The sequence below is a fragment of the Pavona decussata genome, unplaced genomic scaffold (assembly GCF_977016875.1).
Source record: "Pavona decussata unplaced genomic scaffold, jaPavDecu1.1 SCAFFOLD_78, whole genome shotgun sequence".
Classification (NCBI taxonomy): Eukaryota; Metazoa; Cnidaria; class Anthozoa; order Scleractinia; family Agariciidae; genus Pavona; species Pavona decussata.
Genome location: NW_028145496.1, coordinates 750,174 through 768,422, shown reverse-complemented (window position 1 = coordinate 768,422; position 18,249 = coordinate 750,174). Strand labels below are relative to the sequence as shown.

Below are 18,249 nucleotides of genomic sequence, written 5' to 3'. Positions count from 1 at the left end.
GGATTTGGAAAGTGGGCAAAAATAAGTATTAACAGGGAAGAGCATGACATTTTGTCATGGAGAAATTTGGCAAATGACTAAATTGGGAAATTTTGCCTTATTTGAAAATTCCTAAAAAAATTTCTGACAGATTTTCTTTAAAAAATGTTCACGTTTCCGTTTTAGTGTTTTCTGTCAACAGCCAAAATTTGAACATGGGTTGTACGGCTAGATTTGGAGAAATAAAGCGAGAAAAAATAGTTACTGCGACCTACGGTGAGAAGACCATTGCGCATGCTTGTTCTGGGAAAACCCGGGTTCCAGCGCGCGCGCTCCAACTGGTGAGTGCATGCTGCCTTCGTGTTCAAACATTTGGCGCAAAATCACAGCTCTGCAAAGGCTTTGAGGCTGTTAAGGAACGGCAACCATTAGACAACACGTTTTTTTAGTTATCAAGCCCAAACACGATCTAGCTACTGTAAACACACCTCTGAAATCCACCTGGAATACCAGGAAATTTTTCCGAGAGCCGCCATTTTGTTTTTGTGCTTGCGGGATTTCCTCAGCAAGCTCGCGTGATTTTCTTCACGCGTGATGCTTTCGCGTGCTTTGGGCAGCGCGCGCGCATATCAAAGACTCGCAAAGTACAAAAACTGTAGTAAGCCACCTTAAACGGTCACCTCTATTAATTAAGCGGTCGCAATCACCTTTTACCTGAAGTATCAGAGTGTCATTACGGTCATTTCGCAAAAGGAAACCACTCATTACAAATAGCGTGCCAGGCAATTGAATTCTAACGACCTACAATGCTGACTGTAGGATCTTGGCGTTAATGTAAGGTTTTATTTGTCTGTTTCTATACCACTGATGTTCTCCTTTTTTTTTTTTTTGGTCATATATAACCATAACAAGTCCGTTTTAATTGTGTTGGGCATGTTCACTGTGCGAACTGTATTAAGTGGTCACTTAGCTATTCCCCGAGGGTGACCGCTTAATACAGGTTCGACTGTATATCCGAGTAATTGCGCCTTACTCTCCAAAGAAAGATGTTGGTCTGAATACGGCAATAATAGGTGAACACTGATCAAGTAATCTAACAAAATAATAATAAAACAACAATAAATAAAGTAATCGTTTGTCTCGCGATGTTTGACTGCTTTCTACCGTCAGTATGGAGGCTTGGAAACCAGGTCTGACAAAGGGTACCAATAAAATTACATATTTTGGTCTGAAATAGGGTTAGGGGTTTGGAGAATCGAGCCGCACACCCTCATCGAAAGTTCGGAGGAGAACCGCCAGGTTTAAAGCAGTGAACGGAACATACTACCCACACAAGTTTGCAGGTATTGTTGTTATCTACATTTCAAAACACTTTAAAAAAAGCTGTACTGAAAGTTGTATGCACCCTGTGTCCAGTTTACCGAACTTAAATTACACACCTTCTTTTAATCTTAATCACTTAAACTAGCACATCTTACTCTTATTTTTCGCTAAAGCAAACAATTCTCATATTTTATCCTCTACATATGGGTTTGAAAGATTTTGTGTGTGTGTGGTCCCCACACAGATCTCCTAGCCTCTCGGCCTACGGGTCGTAGAACTTGACTAAATTAAATAATTATATTGTTTGGCGCAAAAATGTTTGCCCGGCCGTGATTTGAAAGGATATCAATTTAATTGTATTCTGTGTGCGGCTCGTGTCAGATAGTATTGGCTTCTAGGTTACACTAACTGACAGATCGACCGGAAATCCGGTCATCCAATAAATTGTTATTAAGATAAACATAGGAGTAATCTTTACTCGGCATTTTAACATGCTATAGCCACTTCTGATATTTTCATACTGTGGATTTAGCATTCAGCCTGTCGCTCGATTAGAAATTAAAACAACCGGTCATTTAATGTCATTGTTGAGAACTGTCTGTTCAGTGAAGACCATTTTTTCTGATCAGTGATTTTAAAGTGGTCATGACGTCACGTGAGCGGAACCACGCTGCTTTGTCACGCACGTATACGTAATGATCACACGCACACACGTCACGAGACACGCACGCTTGTATCTTTTATTTCAAGCTATTGTTTAAATTATTGAACTTTCCAAAAGTTAAGAGTACTATTTACCTCTCGAAGTAATAATTTGTTGCCAATCAAAACAGTGGATGTTTTTCATTTCACTAAACCGAGATTAGTTGAGCGGTTTCTACAAACAAATGCCGTGCCTGCACTAATTGGCTATAAATAGGCTAAGGCGAATGAGAATATATATAATTACGTTACCCGATAGAGCATGCTAAACACTGCATGTGTAAAGAATAATTTTACACGGTTTAGTGAGTTCCTTTGATAAGGGAACGCGCAGAAACATTTCTCTCCGCTTCATTCAAAGCTCACAGAAGCAAATCATTCATAAACCTATATTATCAGCGGTTTCAACTGAAGTGAAGTGAAGGACCTCAGTCATCTGCTTACTTGAAGTCATATCGTGACTTTTGCGTCCGACGGCAGACACTATGTAAGGTTTGTTCTCTTGTTTAAGCTTATTATGGCTCAGCGAAATGTGAACAGAAGAAAGGCTCATCACTCAGAGACAGATGCCACTATTTTGCCATCAGCTTCAAGAACTGTGTTACCGAGGGCAGCTTCGACACCGGAAATATGTGTGGTTCATCGCTCCACGTCTAACACAGAGGGAAATGAATCATGTAAAACAAAATACAACAGGCCTCGGAGTGTTAGCTTTCACCCTGACATACGACTTTATTACGCCGCAACTACCAATGACTTAGATGAGGTAAAAATGTTAATAGAATCAGGACTGGCGGATGTGAACGCTAGAAATCCAGCAGAAGGGGCAACGGCGTTACATGGAGCAGCGTACGAAGGGAACGTTGACTGCGTTCAATATCTTTTAGACAATGGTGCAGATGTTAATTTGCACGATGATGATGGCTGGACTTCGCTTCACGCCGCAGTATGTGGGAAAAGAAAAAAATGTGTTTTACTGTTACTGAAAGCGGATTGTGACCCATTTGCTGAGAATTTTGATGGTTTGACGCCATTTCAGATGGCCGTGGAAATGGGAATAGATAAACTCGTGAGACAGTTTCTTAAGAAATTTCATTCTTTAATGCGAGATGAGTCGGTCCCGGAATCTTTAGTATGAGTAAATCTGGATGAAATCCAGCCTACGCCAGTGCCAGACCGCAAATAATATTAATTGACTCAATACCTATTTGCTACTCCGTTTATTTTTCAACAGTTTCTCAGTTGTATTTGATAGCTTTTGATATTTTCTCTAACTTTGAATTTGCTGCTCATGCGTGTAAAGGTTTAAGTGGTATACTCCTTTGTTTCAACCACCTTTCGTCCGAGAGCTAAATCTCATTTCAATGAACGTACCGACTTAATGTCAATTCAAGGCGAATTGTCCTTAAGGCAAATTGTTATAAATTGAGCCAGATGAAAAGACACCCACCACCACTCCACCCCTCCCCCGGTCCGGCCAAGAAAAAAGATCCTTGTGTGCATGACTGAAATCGTAGATATAATATGTCCTATCATGATACTCAAGTTAGGTCAAGTTAGATTTTGTAACTGACTGCTGGAAGGACACAGAGTTGACGTCGATATCTACCCATTAATTTAAACCAAATAAAAAAGACACAATGTGAAAGTTGCATTTTTGAACTTTGAATCGATGTAAAAAGTTGTTTATTTGATGCTTGCCTTGTCAATACTAATCCTTTGAGGGCTTCAGAGAACAGCTTTGGTTGGTGCAAATTTTTGAGATTTCAATAAATTGACGCAATATCAGTGAAAAGTAATGCTTTGTGAGGGGTCAGTATCGACTGATATAGCCAAGGCTAAATTTATATATTGCGCAAGTTAGTCGCGTGGAATGTAATTCAAGCCCATAAAACTGGTAAAAATTGCAGTAAATTAGCCACACAAACGACGAAAAATACACTTTACTTTGAGGGGTGAATGACATAACGGTCAGACAGAGTTCAAATTTAGCTAAATTTTATTTTTATCTGAAACTTGAATTGTCTAAGAAACGACTGGAAGTTCCGGACACATAATTTGGAAAGAGCTCAAAATGCAAAAGACCATTGTTGACTTAATTGCTTATTGTCCTATACGGGGAGTCATTAGCAATCAAATGGACCACCACTTATGAACGCTCCACGGGATGTGCTGAGACATGCTTGACCTAAAGAAATACAACAGTGCATGAAACAAAAACACTCCGGAAACAGTCTTAATACGTGCGTCTTGTCTGCTCAGTCGATAAACCACTTGAACCTTAATCACAAATTTTGAGATGAGATCAAAACCTGCTGAAGTTTTTGTTTTTATCTTTCTTGGTTTTCTTTGCATCTGCTAAGTTAAAATCGACGTCTTTTATCAGTTTCATTTTAAGCAGCCCTGTGTTCTTCTCGTCCTGCTCTGCCAGACACTCAGAAGCTTTCGAATCAACAACTTTTCACGACATGCATGGCTTCGACTTTTTATGACGTCACAAGACCTGTGCGCATGCGTCACCGGCTCTGAGCTCACAGATTGGAGTTCTATCGCACTCGCTCCATTGATATTTCGGTTTATTTTCAAGTGATCAAGAACAAGATTTATCTCCAGGACTTCAAGAGACGCTGAATCCGTCGCCAGCATGGCCGAAAAAAGCAACTTTTAATCTGAGAAGAGTCAAACGTGTCGAACAATGAATGAGAACTGCTTTATCTGTCCTTTGTCCAATTTTTTTCCTATGCCTTGCTGGTGGGCTCTAACAAAGGCGAAACAGCTGTCTATGGCTGCCCCAGGGTATGCACGCGGGGAACAGGCTGTGTGCATGTGTGGAGGGCCTCTGGTGCATGTACGGTAGTGTTTTGCAGGGTTTTGACTAGACTATAAGCAGTCTAGCTTTTTTCCTCGGATCACGCGCACAAAGTCAGCAAAGTGACGTTAAAATCCATCACACGCTACAGGAATTAGGAGAGAAAGAGACTTCTTAAGTCTATGTTTCGACAATTAACATTACTCACGGTGGCTTTCAAACCAATCAATGATTTTCAGGGCTTAATTATTCCCGAGCACGCTTAACGATTCATAACGGAGTTAAAAAACAACATCCAAAACTTGAATTGATTGAACCTTATTAATTAATGACCTTAATGATAATAATCCGTACCCACTGCCTTGTTTAGGGTGTTCAATAGCATAGATTGTCCAAGTTTTAGGATCAGTCGTTTAGCCTACAAACTTGGAGTTTAAAGTACAGTCAACTCTCGCCTTGCGGACACAGGCGCGTAGGAGGGGGGGTTCGAGGGGTTCGAACGAACCCCCTTTGAAGAACAATTATAATTGCGGAAGAAAAACTTTTAAATAAAGTTTAACAAACAAAACAAAAGAAAAATAGAGATATAAACCCATTCTTTAGGCCTTATGTCTTATCTTCCGACTTTGATTTTATCGCAACCTTCATCTGCGCCTACTCCTTCCTCTCCCATAGGTCGGGTCTCACTGTAAAGCCTTCAGAAGAAAACAAACGACATCTTCAAAGCGTTTTCGATGGTATCGGAGGTAAAGGCAACTTACAAACGTCTTCGCACCAATCTTCCCACTCACTTTAACGAGATCTACGATCTTGCTTTATCCATGGCAGAGAAAGTAGGAGTTGCTCCCACAGCGCCAAGGATTGCAGAACGACAGAGCCCTGGCTCTAATGCGTATCAAATACGATATGCCTGTCAATCTTGACGAGATAGTCAATTTGTTCGAAGGCCTACACCCGAGAATGATGCAGTTTACCAGCTTGGTGTATAATTATCAGCGGATCGAATAGCTATAAGAACTTGACAGGGCGCAGAATGTACATTGAACTTTCTTGTTTAAGTTGAAACAAATATGCTGTCGAAATGATGTATATTGCTTAAAAAGCTGCTGTAAAACAAAGTTGTGATTTGCCTAAAATGGGTCTCAAAATGCAGGAAATGAGGTTTCTGGGAACCTAGATTTTCAAAAGTTTCTGGGGGGGCATGTCCCCGGACCCCCCTATAGTAAGAGCGCCTCCGGCGCTCAGTAAGATTTGGGGCTCAACGAACACCCCTATCGAAACCTTAGCTACGCGCCTGGGAAACCTTGATACTACGGACACCCCGATGATACGGGCTCAATCCCCTGCAAAAATAAATTACAGACATTTGACTGAAATAAATTGCCGCTATTACGGATTCTTGCTATTAAGGGCACTAACTCGCGGTTCCGAGGGTGTCCGCAATATAGGGAGTTGACTGTATAATCCAACATAGTTTCACTCAGCTCAAATTGTTCGCAGTCCAGCGTCGGTTCTTTGATATGCCAGGAGAGCCTCTGGGGCCTGACTGGAATTTTAATATCGCAGGATTCAGGGGCACCCAACGGATCGTTTCGGTGAATTATCTGTTCGGAAGGCCCTTAATCCCCTATAATTTTCTAAAAATAATTTTTGCCTCGAACTTTCGTGATACGGGAAATTTAAGGCCTATTGTTTTTGGATTGATAAAAATGTCGTTTCGGGTACCGAAGAAAAATCAGCTAAGATTTTCGGAAAGGAAATAAGACCTAAGTTTTTTGGGAAATGGACAAAAATGCCCTAGTAATTTCGAAAAGACTCAAGTTCCCCTAGAATGACCGAACAGATAAAAATATTATAGCGCAGCTTCAAATGAATCTACAGAGCTTTAAAGGCACTCCAGATAGCGTTTCAAAGGATTTGAGTGAAAACTCCCATTGGGTGCCCCTGAGGATTGCCAAAGAGCCTGAGGACTCTGGGTTCAAGATTGGCGACTCGTAAGCTCGATCTTACGAAAGAGATAGATCACTCTGGGGACGATCACTTGTGTGGATGAGGAAGAACGCAGCGTGAGTTTCCGTCAAATACTGAAACAGTGCGGAATCAGATTTAATACTCTATAAATTAATGCTGAGGTTTTAACGAAAGTATCAATTGCCAGCCGTCTCACCAAACCACACGCGTATCTGCAGACGGTCAATTTTCAATCAAATTGTCTCACTAATGTGTTTATTCACCTGTATCATGGTTCTAGAAAAGTGGCCTCAAAGACCTGCGAGGAGCAGCCGTCATTTCCGATCCTGCTTTTGTTGTGGAACAAAAGCTGACAAAAGCTTCTAGTCTCGTAGGCTGCAAGCTTATTAGCTGACAATCCACGTGAGCAAAAATAGACGAACTTCTTGTTTTCTTCTTTCATTATTTAATTCTAACTTGGCTCCGAACCAAGCGGAGGTTCGTAAATGCTGATAATTAATTTTTGTTTTTCACCCGGCTTAACCTTGAAGCCAAGTAAGGATAATTGGTCTATTGTACGATCCCAGCTGAAAGGTATTCAGCTTTCACATCCATTACATTGTAGTCTCCAAATTAACTTCCATATATGCTCTCACAGAGTCGTTAGTTTCTTACCATAACGTTATAAACGCTGATCACGGCGACAGTCTCATTCAGAATAGAATAGTCATTGATGGAAAACCCGTGGCCAGCAAAAATATCATCACTTCTGAAAACTGGCATTTTAAAAAAGAAAACTTATTCACGCATCTGGTATGTTTATAACGAATGCTTCCGTGCTTAACTATATGCAAAGAAGTCCGTTCTTAAAAGGGTTTCTACTCGTAGACTCACACCTTAATTCAGGTAATTTGCACGATTCTTTTGTTGATTTTTCTGTCCTCCAAAAAGCACTCAAGTAAAGAAAATTCTAGTTGAATATTTGCTTGTGTTTGTCTAACACGTTTCTCAAATTCAAAAAAAATTCTTTCTATGTTACAAATAATCATCGTGAGAGTGGGAATGTTTCGTGATTTTAAGTTTCTAAAACCGACCCTCAAAACACACAACCAGTCTCTTTTAATCCATGTTAATTTACTATCCTTGCCTTACCGGCAGAAGAGAGCAAGAATGAAGCTGTGCACGGACTAAAAATCTCCAAATTAACTTGCTTACAGGAAAGGAGACTGCAATTTTGGAATTATCCCTATGCTAAAAAAGTAGCAAAAAAGATACAAATTTGTTACGAGTAAATAAGTGCGGCTTCTTTTTCAGTTCAACTTTTCTCAGACAAAGAACCCTAATCCCTTTCAAAAAGAAAAGAAATCTATTTGATGTTTTATAATTATTCAAGTTTAAGCTGCAGACTTCCCATTCAAATGTAAATACGTGTGTATACTTTTCGAGCAGAAAAAGAGACATTTTATATTTCAAAGCCATTCAACTTGGTTCTCTTTAATTGTTTAGCTTGCGCTTTTAAAACCTGGCTATCGACGGCAGTATATTTGTCAAAAAGCGACTTGTCGGTTTTCACTGAGATTGCCTTAATTCCCTAGACTACAGCCTAAATATTGTTTTAACAAATTGAAAACACCAACCAATGAAATTCTTAGCTGCAACATCACCTGGACTTAGATCTACATAGTCTTACGAGTCTCCTGTTATACGATTCAAAAACACCAAGCTCAACAAATAACTTGTGCTCGATGGCGGCGGAAGACGAAAAACCTTGGCCTGAGCCAGTACCACACTGGCCTGAAGCTAAAAAAGTATGGAAATGGGGCTGGCCATTTCATGTGCACTTCTTTACAGCGTTGTACTGTCTAGTCATCATTCGGGGCTTGCACGTATTGATCACGCAAGGAAAGGGATATTTACAGAGCAGAAATCATCGTTTCTTGATGAACTTGCTTCTCTTGGTATTTGGTATGCTTCGAACTGTGTTTCTTATTTGGGATCCGTACGGCTCAGATCCAAACCATACGAAAACAGAGCTGGTCGTTTGCATCATAACATTTGGCATCGGAACAGCTTGTATAACGTCAGCTTTTAGTGTTTTACTGTTAATCGTGCTGGAAAGTACTCGAATCTCTCTCGCGCTGAGCAGATTTCAAAACCGATCGTTTCTTCTCGGAGTCTTCACCATCAATATACTCTATATCATTATATCTGATTTGATTGTGGCACATTTTCATGAAGCTAAAGTCATGATCTTAATTTGCCAAATTACTTTCGCTCTCTGGGGAATTCTGGTTGCCTTGGGTTACTCGTTATCCGCAGTAAGATTGTGGCGGAACCTTAAAGCGTCACGCCAAACTGCTCAGTTCGACCCTGGCCTCGCAGCCGAGGGAAAGAAAATTACACGATTGGTGACACTGTTATACTTAGCGTCGATCTGTGGTTTGGTTTTGTTCTCCACGTCTGTGTACTCTGCTCTTGGCGAAACAAGTGTATATAATGACTCAGGAGTTGTCAGCAATTGGCCCTGGATTGCAGTACAGACGCTGCTAAGGTCGTGCGAGACCTTCATGTGTCTAATTATTTTCCTAATTGCGCTTAGAACGAAAACTTCGTCTTCGACAAACAACAACAAAGTAGACAGACTGGAAATTAAGAGCTGTCCGAGTGCAGAGTAGACAAATAACATCAATAAACCTGCACTTTTCAAAAGCTCTATTTTCACGGGACCCTGATAACCTGCAGCTGCATTGTGTCTTAGGGCTGGCAGCATTGTTGTTGTTCGATCTCAGTTTTGTCTCCTCGACCAACTAAGTAAGACTTTGCAAACGGTATAGGCCGCCCCAGGGAGACATTTATTGCACTCTTTGAAGCACGTACCCTTAGAAAGACATGGTACGGTATAGATAAATAATGATTTCGACTTGCCAACAGCCAAAATAACGAGTTAACAATTTCCGTGTATAAAATCAACATTTTAAAAAACACTTCCAGAAAGAAAGATAAACAGGCAATTTGTTTGATGGTATTGATAAACCGGGCTGATATTAATAACATTGGTAATGGTAGCCATTTTGCAACAAAAGAAGGCTTAAATGGATTTTTAATTTTTAAATACTATAAACTGGCATAGATACGTGGCTAGGCTCAATATTACTGTTTCATTTTGTATTGTGGATTAAAGATTAGATACATGCAAGAGAAGATAACTCATGACACAACAAGAAATCTGTTTTTGTCACTGACAGTGTTTTTCAATTCATTTCTTTATTTATTAATTGACTATAAAAATAAGCGAGAAAACGGAACGACGTTTCGGTGTCATCTTGTCACCATTATCAAGTAAAGAATGTAATAGAAAAAATAATTTATACAGAAAGTAAAGGTGTAAAATAGAATAAATTAAATTAAGACTAAAAGTAACTGTCCGGTGTTCATTCAGAGAGGTGTTATAAAGTGAAAGTTATGTCCGTTATGTCCTTGAATTATTTCAAAAACAAATTGCATTGTCGACCTCGGAAAAAGAATTGCAAAAACGAGAGTTGTTATTTTACTTTGAAGGCGAAAAAGTTTCTATCTCAAGCAGTTTAAGGCCTGGGTCAAGGACTTTTAAGAGGAAAAATGGTTTATTCTAGATAACTTTAACAAATTCAATGGCACTGAACTGAAATTTGGAAGATAAAAAGATCTCATCATTCTGAAAATTTCTAAGCATAATAAGTAGTGCTATAGATCACGTGACATGTCACGTGACCATTTTTGTGAAAAAAGCAAAGATAGGACAGGTAGGCAACGGTTTTAAGAGATAACATCAAACAAAAGCGCGTTTCTAATAAAGATTAAATATCTACATCCTTTCACGTTTGGAATGATCGTCCATTGTTTTCCAGAAAAAAATTATCAGGGCAAAGGTCATTTTTTAGTCCACATTTCAACCTTTGATAGTTGATTTCTCCAATTTAAAAACTTGAGGACAGTCATTCCAAACGTAGAAAGTTAAATATTTAAAATCTGCTTCGGAAACACTAATTCAGTTATCTTTATAAAGAAAATTCGCCGCCATTTCGCCGATTTACAAAATTCTCATTTTTTGGTCACGTGATGTGTCACGTGATCAAAATTATACGTTAAGGCAAAAGAAAACATCAAGTTTAATATTCAGGGAAAATTTCATCCTGTTCTAGGCAGAGAAACCGAAGATATAGGGGATCATTCATAATTTCTGAACACCCTTCAAACCCAGGCCTTAAACTGCTTGAGATGGAAACGCTTGTCTGATTGCGCAACAAACCTAGTTCGTTTACTGTCTGAGTGATAGAGAAGATAAGATGAGAAAATAATTTAACAAACGCAATTTGCATAACACAAGACAGTTTAAATTTGTCCAATAGGCGACGTCTTCCATATCAAACTGTATAAAGGAAAAGTCCATAATTAAGATGTAAATAAAAGATGATCAAAGACCTTCAGGCAAACGCACGATACGTAACGGGTAACACTGGGTTCCATTCCTCTCAAGGTCAACTGTTTAGAATACAAACAGTTTCATTGGAAAAGAGTACTTTGCATTTTGATGAAGTAGTGTAATATTCGGAAACAAGTGGACAATGGTATCGATACATCTTTTCCTTTTCCCCCTGAAGCAGCATGTATTGAATTGTAGGTAGAGTATCGTATTGTATTGTTAGTAGTGGAAGTAACCTGTAGTGAAAGTTATGTAAGTATTGTGTTTTGCAAATACTAAGAAGAAGAAGAAGAAGAAGAAGAAGAAGAAGAAGAAGAAAATTATAAATGAAAAATATAACTTTTCCTTGAAACTGTACTTTAGTAACGACACGTCCAAACTATCTTTCGCTTACCCAGCATTTGTTCCGTTCACTCTAAAACGCTCGACTGATACGCTGCGAGGAACGTTACAACAGTCATCTGCGCGTTCGACAAATAACGCGCCGCGATTGTGATCTGAATGGCATCAGTGCAGTTTCACAAGCCTCCATTTTCGGCGCAGCTGAAGACATCTTCTTAGTTGGTATAACGCCGCGAACTTCCCAAACGCTAAAGAAACTGTGCCATTTTTAAGAACAATTAAATTCAGTTCGAACTCGTTAATGAATCCAATTCGGATGCTCTTCACTGCGATCATTTTGTGAACTCTCAAGCGAATCCAGGCTAGATATGGACGGTATCTTTGATGTCTCCTAAGACCCTGTCCCCTTTTGCTACTGCGAATACGTTCTGCGCCTACTAAAAAAGTGATATTTGCGGGAAAAGTGACAATTGCAGATGATTTTGTCTAAAGATTTTGTCGAAAGACACGTAAAAAATTGTAGATACAGAGGCCTGTAGGTCAGTAAGGACCCCAAGGCCAGTTTATTGCAAAACAGCCATCAACTTATCAGTCATGGTACACTTCAATACTCATTATCACCAAAGATCAATCTTCATAAAAGTAACTAAGTGAGACACCGCTGGGTCTCCGGCAGACAATGTCTTATGCATGTAAAAGTGACGTCATTTTGCAAAAAATAGAATTACCCGAAAATATAAACATTGAACTTTGATTCAGCAAAACGTTCAATTAGCTTTTTTCCTCGCTATCATGCTCATCCAATGATTGTTAATTGCTACTCTTATGTGAGTCTTGTGGAGAGGCCTCTAGGAACATCATGGAATATCAAAGATCTTCAACGACCTTTCATACTTCATGGACGATCCTCAAGAATCTGGCAAGATCCTTTATCAAACGATCCTTTCTTAAAATGGCAGAGGAAGCTGCAAGCCACTCGAACATGGGCCTTCTGTACGTGCTCGTCTTTATAAGCTTGATTGCAAAAATCCCGCGCAAAATTTGCATGAAACTATTACATAGAATTTGAGATCAGTATTTTATGTAACCTAAAGTAAACGCTGTAGCGATTATTTCCCTCAGCTGTCGCCACTTTGATATGTTAATAAAGTTGTTATCATCAGAAAATGGCAGAGATTACAACTGGCAGCTTGACGGAACAACATCTAACAAATCTGAAAAACTCTGTCCCGTGAAATGGTCCACTATGATCGAAAAAATTTTGGCTTAACACGTCGGTTAAATCGTAAGATTTTGGCTGTATGTACACTTGATTGTAAAACGTTGTCTTGAGCAAACTTTCCATCTTAAACTATTCCTCCTATCCCCTGTTTCTTCTTAGTCACATGACTGATGACGTCATGTTTGTGAGAGGGGACACGTTGACCATATTTCATGCTTGTATTACATAAAATAACGATGGAGAGTAAAACTACTTACGAGTGACCACAAATGATTTCCCACAAAAATATTTCGCTGACTCAGGAGCTCATGACCCTGGCTAACGTCATTAAGGCGTCATGGTGACGTTTTATAAATGACGTTATTCAGGGGCAATATAGTATAAAACCAGTAAAGAGGCTATTGACAGGTAAAAACTTTGGGGAACAATATTACCCTCACAATTTTCTTCCGACCATAATCCCAACATTTTAACTCCCTGCATGCGCTGGGATGTTGGGGTTATTGTTAGAAGGAAATTTAGAATGGTGGGAGGTGCTTATATTTCGAATTTTGACGGTAATATTATATTGAATTGTTTAAAATTTCTAAGGATATTCGGAGGTGCTGGTTTTATACTATATTCTCCCTGAATGACGTCATAAAAACGTTATCATGATGCCATAATGACGTCAACGAAATATTTTAGCGGGTAGTAAAGTAAGTAACTTTATTTCCGTCAGAAAAAAGGCTTGCCGAAGGAAAGAATCTATCTCCTAATTGGAGACACAAAAAAGAATAAAATGTAACAAAATGCGAGAAAATTATTTACAAATGAAAATTTGTATGGCGTTAAAATTTGATAGAAAATTAAACAGTATTCCCTGCAAAACCTACAAAAAAATTTCAATAAAGTCTGGAAAAGCTCACCTGGTGTGTTTTGGTATGTTTCCATGGCTATTGTAATAAGTTATTGAGAAACTCAGCTCAACAACTTTATCAATATGTTGCGAGTCACGTGGACCAGACGCTACGAGATCGAGAAGCCATGAAAAAATAACAGAACACACCAGGTGAGCTTTTTCAGACTTCATTGTAATTTTTGTTAGTTTTTGAGATTATTTTGTTCTTTAATTTCCATCGGATTTTACCACCATACACTTTGATGACCAATGGAAGAAATAGTCTAAGTCCTCCCTCGCTGCCAGTTTGAATCGCTCAAGTAATTTTACAGTTGACTACCGGCAGTCCATTGAATTGTTCTTTCGTTGTTCCTTTTCTTAGATTTAGAGTCCTTTTATGACTGGCTGCGATCAGGCTCAATTTTTGTCTCGCGTGGCAAACCAAATTAGACACAAGACTGCTGCTAAATTGGACCTGATCGCGAGCTATATTCTGGACCAAAAAGCTTTCCTAAACGCCAAGTAAAATGGGCAACATTTTTTAACTTGTCGCGCAACAAATGTTGAATTGCAAGTTGCGATTGTTTGTTGCCCCTATAACCACCTACGCGATCAACAAATTTTATTTTGCAGAAAGTAGATGCTGTTTCTACATTTTTCCACACGAAAATTTGTTGCGCGCGGAGGTGGTAATACGGGTAGCAAACAAGAAAATATTGCCCGTAATACTTGGCCTTAAGCGTCACCTGTACTCACGCTGTGTACGCCGAACTCATAGGCCAATTTTTTTAAAAATATTTTATCAACCAAATAGCGATTTAAAAAAAAAATTGTGCTTATATCAGGTCTTTTGATGCATGGGTATCAAAATATTGGCTTGTCTATGAATACACAATGACTCATACTGTCTAGTCTAATATTGGCTCACTCATTTCTATGTTAGCACATTCAGAGTTCAATCAAACTTCAGTCCACTACTTTGTACTAAATTACACTATTGCTGTTAAATGCTGAATCATTTACGACTTGCAATTAATCACCGCAGAAACTAACGCAATACACAAACCACAGAGAGATTTGATTTGCAAACAACACAAATGTCAGTTCACACTTGTGGTGTGCTCTCAATTAAACTGAAATGTCATGATTTTTTTTAGTTCCTGTGGGTCGTTAGTTGTCCCAATGACTACAGACGTTGCGTACTCCAAGCACCGTAACGTTTAAAATGAGCGAGGGTTACTCAAGAGGAAATTACATGTGTTAGGACTAAAACAGAGGCCGAGGTAAGCCTCTAATAATTACCGCTCTTAAAATTGCGATAATTGGGCAGGGGGGCAAACTATATGACAAGCTTTCATTAAGGCTACTGATAGGTGTTTCGCCTTTCATATTGAAATTACTGGCAAACAATATGTGTCAACCCAAACAACTTACAATTAAGCGAAATTAATGTACCAAGCGTCTCGTTTGAAGCATGTGGATTAATTAGAATTTTCATGTTTGGTATTTTTGTGTCACGGTTGTCGAGAGTTTTCGAACTTGGGAAAAAAGGATCGATTGAGAATGATGTAGCAGGTGTACAGGCTTAACATTACAAGAAAACGGGCAAATCTACCTTCAAAAAGGAAAAAAAAGCGCCTAAAACCGGCCAAAACATCCGGTCTCAAAAATTTTTCCTGTGTACACATCGAACCGAATAGTCTTCATCGCCGGCGAGTGTATTTAACCTGCGTAAAATTTACATTCTCGTCATTTTAGCACGTTAAAGTGAAGACTACACCGTTGGAAGCGAGGAAAAACACAAGTCTGGTTTTGCGGTTTGCTCCATAATTGTATTGTACATCAGAGGCGAACTATTTATGCGTAATTTGCAAGTAACAGATATGGTGCCAGTTTAGTACAGTCACCACACGAAGAACATGAAAACAAAGTAAGAATTACTGATGCAAGTTTACTGCGGAACTTTCATGCAAAAATATTGCAAAATCGATGAAATGGAAGCGTCGACGACTGCTGAAACAAGTAACAATGAGAAAGCGTTTAAACAGTGTGGAAGGAGAGGAAGACGAGGTGCTTGCATTGATGCCGGCATCGCGAGCGAGAAACTTCAAGATCTCATCAATCAGGCTGAAACGTTATCACTGGACCAGGGAACAAGTTCACAAGCGAATGAAGCCGTGAAAGAGACATAACACAAGTAAAATAACTTTTAAAATGGTTTATATATTTAGTTTATTTTCTTAATAAGCGCGTTGCAAAATTGTCGCTGAATTAGCCCGCCTCTGTAATCGGCGTTTTTATCTCGAATGGTTTATCGATATTCGATAAATTGGCTGTTCTGAGTACAAGTGGGACTTTCTGTAAGAATGATAACTGCGTTCCGTTAATAACACATACTTTAAAATATAGCAGAATGTGGACCTATTTCCACCAACGTAACAAAATTAGCAAACTGGAATTATATTTTAATTTCGGTGAAATAGATAAAATCTTGAGATTGTTTGGGTTTGGAAACAAAGGGATTTTGATGAAATCTTGTGAAAACCAACCGGCACCGGACGGACAAGGTATTTTAAGCAAATTATTATTTTTCACATCTAAGTGCCTCGAAATGCTCTCCGTAACGAATGAAAGCGTCTTTGAGGTTCACTGAATTAAATTATCTTCCTAGGAGAGATTTTTTTTCATAAAAATGTGAATTAAACTTACAAATTAAAACATCTTTAGTCCTTTCTTAGAATTTCGTGAAAACTTTTGGCCAGTGAAGACCTAATTTCATTCAGCTACGATGGTAGCAAATGCTTTAGTTTATGTACATTAATAATCACTATTTAATACTCAAACTTTCTATTTATTAACTCTTCAACTGCTTCGTTGTCAGTCGTCTCAGAGCAGGGAAGCCCAACGAGAAGATTTAAGCAAATTAAATGTTGTCTCCTGTGATCTGTTTTGTGGCGTTTGTGTAAGCTAATACAGATTGATCCATTGATCAGTTCAGCCAGTTTAGATGCTTAAACGGAAAATTTCAGTTGCGGAAAGTTTGAAGAAACGGTATTTTATTGCCCGAAATTTATTAGCTGTTGCTAGCTTTACGAGCTGACCGTTTGTCCCATTTTTAAGCGAAAGGAACTAGTTTTCCAGTTTACGAGATTTCGAGCTGACGTTTTGCCGAAGAAACTTGCAAAATTTTCTTTACGACTAAATCGGAATTTCTGAGACGATTAACGCTCCACAACTTGAACAAATGAACAACTTCATTTCGCTGTGCGAGCCCTGGATCTAGAATCCAGTATAGATTACAAGAGTACAAATTTATCCTCTCTAACAATGTTTTCACTTGTGAATTTTTGAGATATGCAAAAACAACAAAACAGCTGCACCTTCACAGTATCATCTGATATTTCTGTTGTTCAGAGCGCTCGATTGATTGTTATTCACTTTCCAACATCAACACCGTTCATTAAGTTAAGTAAAGATTTATTTTTCATTTTAGGAAGCTTCAGAGATTGTTGTTACATGTGTGGGGAGGCTGAACGCGAGACAAAGCAATGTTTATCTTGATTTACATTTTGTTCTCCCTAAATAAATCGCGGTGTTGAAGACAGCAGGCGATGATAAAAAAGGCATCGTAATTTCGCGCTAACGGTCAAGTTAATTGCTTTGCTCAGATTTCGATTCGATTTGGCTATACTCAACTCCTAACATTAAAAGTAAATTTTTTAAATGATTCAACTAAGCTGATCGGAAAGCTATATTTACTATTTCATCATATAACAGGTGCCAGCTAGTTATACACAAAGCTGCTTTTGAAATTCAACCTAAAGGATAGTGCCTTCCGTTTAATAACGTATGTTTATTGGTTTATCCTCGCTTGGCACACGTCGCTTGATTAAGGATTTACCTTCCAAGCGTTTATTTATAATTTTTTCTTGGCAAATCTTACACTTTCATGCAAACTTATGTACTTACGTAACTTAAAATGTATTTAAACAAATAAAACAGTGAATAAATGAAGAATATACAATGTTCTCAATTCTAAACAACAATAGTTTTAAATTTAAAAATGTTGTTTGGAATAATTTTTCTTAGGATGAGACCAAACATTCAGAGGCCTCAAATTTTAAACCAGCCGCAGTTTTTCTTTTTTTTTTTTTTTTTTGGCGTCAATAAAAAAATCGTTTTTGGCGTAAAAGGTAAAATTGCGTCTGAGTCACAGGACAACCACACAACCGGAGCTTGGGCCACAGGCAGCCCAATGGTTGGAGGTGAAATGAACCTTGATCTGTTTTCAGAAACTTGCACAACTTTATCGAAACCACAAAATGTTACATCACAAATCTCCGTAAACCGTAACAATTTTTAACGGAATATTGTTGAACAACTCCTGGCTGTTGGCGGTTTCTAATAGCTGAGCAGTTTCTTCATCAGATTTTCACTCCGTCTTCAGCACAGTGAATAAAAAACTGAAACAACACTGCTTGTTAATGGACATTTCTGAAATCAAATTGTACGGAAATATTTGATATTACCTTGCTGTTAGCTTGACCCTTTATTAGTGACGAGAGCTGACGCGATATGGT

At 38.7% G+C, this 18,249-nt stretch overlaps 2 protein-coding genes and 1 long non-coding RNA gene across 3 annotated transcripts; all 3 read left to right on the top strand.

Annotated features, from left to right (window-relative positions):
* The first annotated feature begins 2,236 nt into the window (after window positions 1-2,236).
* On the top strand, window positions 2,237-3,673 carry LOC146476212 (uncharacterized). The gene has a single exon (XM_085114645.1). The coding sequence runs from the start codon at window positions 2,522-2,524 to the stop codon at window positions 3,140-3,142; it is 621 nt and encodes a 206-aa protein (XP_084970771.1). The 5' UTR covers window positions 2,237-2,521; the 3' UTR covers window positions 3,143-3,673.
* Window positions 3,674-8,491: 4,818 nt separating this feature from the next.
* On the top strand, window positions 8,492-10,311 carry LOC146476211 (uncharacterized). The gene has a single exon (XM_085114644.1). The coding sequence runs from the start codon at window positions 8,509-8,511 to the stop codon at window positions 9,436-9,438; it is 930 nt and encodes a 309-aa protein (XP_084970770.1). The 5' UTR covers window positions 8,492-8,508; the 3' UTR covers window positions 9,439-10,311.
* Window positions 10,312-14,581: 4,270 nt separating this feature from the next.
* Window positions 14,582-16,113, top strand: LOC146476210 (uncharacterized). The gene is made up of 2 exons (XR_014865659.1): window positions 14,582-14,952; window positions 15,428-16,113. It is a non-coding gene; the product is annotated as an uncharacterized LOC146476210 (long non-coding RNA).
* Window positions 16,114-18,249: the final 2,136 nt, after the last annotated feature.